At 47.8% G+C, this 6,250-nt stretch overlaps 1 protein-coding gene across 2 annotated transcripts in view; it reads right to left on the reverse strand.

Moving 5' to 3' along the window:
* Window positions 1-6,250, reverse strand: part of LOC125034728 — a 284,085-nt gene that overhangs the window by 57,862 nt on the left and 219,973 nt on the right. The window contains exon 1 of one of the 2 annotated variants that reach the window (XM_047626661.1): window positions 5,100-5,281. The exons of the other annotated variant lie outside the window; for it this stretch is intronic. Within the exon in view, the coding sequence (XP_047482617.1) occupies window positions 5,100-5,150 (51 nt within the window). The 5' untranslated portion in view covers window positions 5,151-5,281. Of the gene's footprint in view, window positions 1-5,099; window positions 5,282-6,250 lie in introns of those variants that run through there. 2 annotated transcript variants of the gene reach the window in all.

Below are 6,250 nucleotides of genomic sequence, written 5' to 3' on the forward strand. Positions count from 1 at the left end.
ATGGAGGAGGAGGAAGAGGAGGCGGAAAGGAAAGGAGTGTAAGGAAGGGCGTTTTGACTGAGACAGGATGTAGCGCACAGACCCCACCAAGCTGCCCTACGGTTATGTCGTCACACTCTCTTTCTTCTTATGATCCCTATCAACAATAGGGTGAAAGAGTACAACAAACAACAACAAAAAATAACAAAAAACAAAAGAAATGTAAAGAAACGCAACAAATAGCCCGGAAAAAAAACCCTCAAAAGAGAGAAAATAGAAAATGCAAACGGTTCCCCACCAGAAATCGAAAACCAATCTGTCTGGGAGTCGCCGCGGAGGAGAGGCCAGGGAGGCGTGGCGAGGGGGTCCTGCGGGAGTCATGCACGGCCGACCCCCGAGTGACGGCTGGCGAAAATAAACGTAGGCACACACACTGGCCCGCCCCGCCCATGGCCTGCCTGTAATCCCGCCCTGGACAATTGCTCTCATTAGCAAGATCTGCTATTTAACACCTCTTGTCATTTCTGTCACTCTCTCTTTCTCTCTGCCTCTCTTTCTCTCTGCCTCTCTTTCTCTCTGTCTCTCTGTCTCTCTCTTTCTCTCTGTCTATCTCTCTCTCTCTCTCTCTCTCTCTCTCTCTCTCTCTCTCTCTCTCTCCTTCTCTCTCTCCTTCTCTCTCTCCTTCTCTCTCTCCTTCTCTCTCTCCTTCTCTCTCTCCTTCTCTCTCTGCCTCTCCCTCCTTCTCTCTCTCTCTCTCTCTCTCTCTCGCCTAAGTAACTGTATACGTGTGTTTGTTCGGTACCAAAGTGCACACGTACATATCTAGAATAGCAGTGGCGTCTGCCTACCGAAGCATACTCTTCTTGACATCCCAAGGACGGCCCTGTTTCCGAGAGGAACCATCGCGCGCGCCACCACCGTAACATCGCGTCGAGGACTACCTGCCAACCTGCTACTTCCAGCCCCGCCCACCTCCGCCGACGATGACACGCAGCGACACCTACGCGTGGTATACGCTAATTATAATGCACAGGGAAGCATGAAAAATGTACGAGGAACAAAACAGCAGCATGTGTCGGGGAACTCATTAGTTTTCCTCACGTGGCCAAGGCATTTATAGCGGGTTTCGCATAGCAGGGAATAGGTATGCGTTCTAGTTAGGTTTTGTAAACAGAATCGTGTGCGTGTGCGTATGTGTGTAATGGAGAATCCGCGGCTTACAAAAACAGATCTATGAGTCAGTGAGTGTGAGTAAGCATGTATGCGCATAAAGCATGAATCTAAGTGGTGTGATTAAGAGAATAGTCTTTTTTTGTACTAACTCTTAGAAACAGGAAGATGAGTAAGAGCAGAGAGGAACCACTAGAACAACTCTCCATTGAAGATGATTTAAAGATGGCCCCTTTGTTGTATTCCAAGCGCTGAGAGGAAAAAAAAGGGGGAAAAATTAACAAGAAGTGGGGAAAAAGGGAAAAAAGAAGAGAAGAGGAGGAAAAGGAGAAAAGACAAGAAGTGGGAAAAATGAGAAAGGGAAGACCAAAAGAAGGGAAAATGGAGAAAAGGAAGACAAGGGGGAAAAGGGAAAAAAAGAGGTAAAGGATAGGAAGAAAATGAGAAAAGAAAGACAAGAGGGAAAATATGAGAAAAGGAAGACAAGAAGAGGGGAAAATGGGAAAAAAGACAAGAAAGGGGAAGGAAAAGACAAGGCGAATGAAAGACGCCAACCCTCCTCGCCCCCTGCTCGAGACCAGGCGAGGAAACCGACGCTGACTCAGACCGCGGGACAATAAAGTCATCTTGAATTACACGAGTTTAGTTCTTGACCTACGCCCTCCATTTCTTCCCCTCGTGTAACACATTATTCTTAAAAAAAGGGAGAGAGAGAAAGAAGTTTATGCCTCCCATCCTCGACACACACAAGGGCGGTTGTGGCGAAGGTGACTCTTAACGCAGCAATATGAGCTGTTCAGGGTTGACCACAGAGTGCCCTTCCCCTCACTCTTGCGGCGACACGACACTCCCTATGTGCCAAAACGCACTCCCCTCTCCACCTTTCTTCGAAGACAGGGGGAGGGGAAAGGGAGGGGAGAGGGACGTGGAGGGAAAATCGAGCGTCCACGAGCGCGAAAAGCCGGTACGAAGTGTGCGAAATATGCGGAATAATGGTCCTGACTTCCTCGAGGCAAGGTAACTACATTCTTGATGGCGTGGGAATTTATTTTAAATATTTCGAGGTCAGTGCCGCCGATCCTATGCCTCGCTCTCCCCGGCGTAAACAAGTGGCGGTCAGGCGAGGGGACATGGGAATGAGGGGGAGGGGGAGGGGGAGGAGGAGGAGGAGGAGGAGGAGGAGGAGGAGGAGAAAGGGCAGAACGAGAAGAAATAGGAGAAGGAGAAAGTGGAGAAGAGGGAGAGATAGGAAAATAAATAGGAGGAGGAAGAAGGGAAAAAAGGAGGAAGGAATGAGGAGGAGGAGAAAGAAGAAAAGCGAGAGGAGGAAAAGGGAAATGTCGTGTTGTGAAGCCATTTTCGGTCCACACAAACAAAATGCGGAGATGTGACGTAATCATAACCATCAACTGAACATAAATATCCATGGAAGTGAGAAGGTTATTTTGCCCCGTGTTCACCAAGCGATACATATACATATTTACAATCTTCGAAGGCTAAGAGGAGAGCGAGAGAACAGGGCAATAATGATGGGGAGGGGAGGGAAGGGAGGAGAAGAGGGAGGGGAAGAAGTAGTCCAGGGCGCATGTCGACCGCCGGGTACTCCACCAGTGGTCAGTGCCCGCGCACGAATGCTCAGCAGTACGTCAACCTCGCCCATTACATTGCAGGGGATGAGGGACAGAGAGTCTGAGAGACTGAGAGGATAAGAGACTAAGAGACTAAGAGACTAAGGGACTAAGGGACTAAGGGGCTGATCGACCTGCCACTTACTTCCTTGGCGTGACTTACGGCGCACATGCACCAGAGGCCCTACAAGTGACTCCATTTTGAGGAGAAACTGGAGAAACCTTGTAAGAATCAGTGCAGGAATCTGTGCTACTACAAGCATCTATGTCACACTCCCGTAGATAAATACCTCTAAACACGTAGACACTAACTCTAGGAAGCCAGATGGCAGCTGGAAGCACGTAATGAGTGTGTGTATGGGTGTATGCACACACACACACACACACACACACACACACACACACACACACACACACACACACACACACACACACACACACACACACACACACACAGGTTGAATATACATACATACATTCATCATACATACTTGTGCACATGTATATCTATATATCTATGTACAAAAAGGTAGATAGACCGATCGATAGCTAGAAAAAGAAAAACAGACATACGTACTGACACACATATAGACACATACAACCACATAAATATAAACCGACACAAACCAAATGGACTGACAGCAGTGACCCTCTGCCGAGACTTACAGCTAACCTCCCCCCCCCCCCCCCCAAGAGCCGACCTCCACCCCATTCCCAGCCTCCAGTGCCAGTGCCCGCATACACAAGAATATGGTAATGCATATGATTCATCCAAAGGGGGCAGTAACGAGATCGATAACACCTGCCCATTGTAGTGAGTCACGTGCGGCTTAGGAACCACCGATGACGTCACACGAGGCACTGTCCCTGATGCAATTGCGTTAATTTGCTCAGTCAACCGTGAGCCGCTATTCGTTTCCTTAAAATGAGTTTATTCACTGAAGCACACGCCATGAAACGCATAAACGCTCGCTCTGAATGACGGTACCGCGTTATGGTGAATAACCCAGGCGACGGCGAGGTCACGAAAGCCACCCAATGAAAAGATTTTCCCCTAATGATAATGGCTCTCAAATCAATCATCATCAGATCACCGGCAACACCAACACCCATGTCTGTCTTGCAACGAACATATGGTGACTTCCTTCCTTCCCTCGCCCCCTGCCCCTCCCTCCCCAGGCCCACCAGCATGATAAATGGCGTAAACACTCGCCATTCTCCGGTGAAATGGCAGAGGCGCGAGAAATTAGGAGATTAGGATCCCATATAATGTCCCTTTCTTACCGGGGATTCATCTGAATTAAATCCGTGAATCGCCCATGCCCACGGATGCCCTTATGGGAACGCCCCATGACTGGCACTTGCCCCGTTATACAGGAATAAAAGCAACATTGGAGTGCCGTTATACTATGACTATTTATACAATCAAATATTCCCCCAAAATAGCCCTCAGTGCCACCGAGTGACCGCAGGCCCACCCCAAGCTTTTATAACCCACAAAGCGAAAAACTTTCTTCAATTAGAAAGCTCCCCGAGTGATACGCGCGCTGGAAACCGGCCAACTCGCACGCGAAACCGAGCCTCCACGCACAGGCTAAATTAATGACGATAATCCGGGGAGGGAAAAACGGAAACCAGGAGGGATAAGGAAGGATCAGGCTCTAGAGGGGTGGGGGAGAGCTGAAGGGGGAGAGACGAGATGCCAGGGATGCCCCCCCAGGCGCGCCCATTGCTTTCTGTACCGAGCAGGCACTGACAAATGATCGGTCTTTCTCCCTGCGACGGCTGGAAGTGGGCCAATTTCTCATAGCATAAGAATGAGAGCATTGTTTACCATTATCCTCGTGCACGGAGGGGTTACACACTCTATAGAAATGATAACTGTGTTAGAGGGAAATCTCACTGAATAAAAAAAGGTGGTAGAGGAATTTAACCGAGCTACGGAGAAATCCAGTTGATAGTGCTGGGAAACTGCAGTAAGGAGGATGCTAAAAGATGGGATTCTGTATCTCGGTGGAGACGAAACGCTGCAGAATACCCACGTACCTGAAACCATGAATACACATGCAAAAAAAAAAAAAAAAAAAAAAAAAGTAGGCGGGTACACACACACACAATATATATGTCACTGAATTACACTTCCACGTACACTTCAAACTCATCACCACTGCTCGGGAGACGCCGTTAGCTCCTCGAAGACACACACACACACACATACACACGCGCGTAGTCCAGGTACACAAACAGCCCCACCAACTCCGCGCACCTGAGACTCTCCGATTCACGAATAAGAAAAAAAAATAACCACCGCTTTTCACTCACCCTCGACACTTGAAACACTGCCGTGCGCTTGCCAACTTTATCTGTCTTCATCTTGGATCTTATCACGGAATCACACTGCACGTAAACACGAATCCATGGTTCGATAGCGAGGGAAACACATATAGGCTAGCGACACTCACACTCCTCCCACAGGTAAAGTCAGAGGTGTACTGAGGCGTCAAGCGGCTAAGGTGAGGTTTCGCCCTGAGCCGCGCGGGGGTTGCCAGGGGTCGCCAGCGCTCGGCGTTATCGGTTCACGATGAAATTCATTATATCAAATTATTTATTTATGTGTATTTATTTTGACCGTGAAAGCTTGTGTGTGCGACGCTTTAATGCTCAGTTTACCTCATAAATGCCGACGTCGGAAGTATATGATGAAAGCTTGAGAGCCACCATAAAACTTTCTTAACAATTTAATATCTCAAATAAATTTTGCTAAACCAGCTTTATTTGTCAAAACCTCATTCATTCATGGCTGCATTCCACAAAACACGTGAGTAATAACTGCAACATAACAACGAAGCGAAATTACAACTCCTCGAGGTAATATGAAGAGAACCAGCTTGCCAAGTGAAATATAGATTCTTACGATGAACAAATCACACGAGCACAGGGCCGTAGGGGAAGTCAATCGTGTAATTAAATCAGAAGATATATCAAAATATGAAGAAAAAAACATCGACTTCTACTGCCCTGAAGCCTGGAATACACGCACGCACATATTCACGCACACACCAATCCATACGCATTGTCATTTTGCGTCAATTTAACTTTCGTGATGAAAATATGATAATTCGACATCTAAATAAAACACCAATTACCTACAAACGCTACAGCTAAAAGAAGGAAAAAATACATCCACGAGAAACATCACATCACATCACATCACATCACGAGCGCTCACGAAACACGCTAACATTACTTTGCGTTACCTGTTGCCGGAGGACCAATCAGCCGTCAGCCCGCCTCGGATATGTGCGTACCACCTTCCCTCGGCGTACTACGCTTACAGCACATATCTTACCGCGATCTTACACCTGTGCGTAGTAAACTCTCCCCCGCCCCCTTCACACACACACACACACACACACACACACACACACACACACACACACACACACACACACACACACACACACACACACACA

This window comes from Penaeus chinensis, chromosome 18, assembly GCF_019202785.1.
Source record: "Penaeus chinensis breed Huanghai No. 1 chromosome 18, ASM1920278v2, whole genome shotgun sequence".
Classification (NCBI taxonomy): Eukaryota; Metazoa; Arthropoda; class Malacostraca; order Decapoda; family Penaeidae; genus Penaeus; species Penaeus chinensis.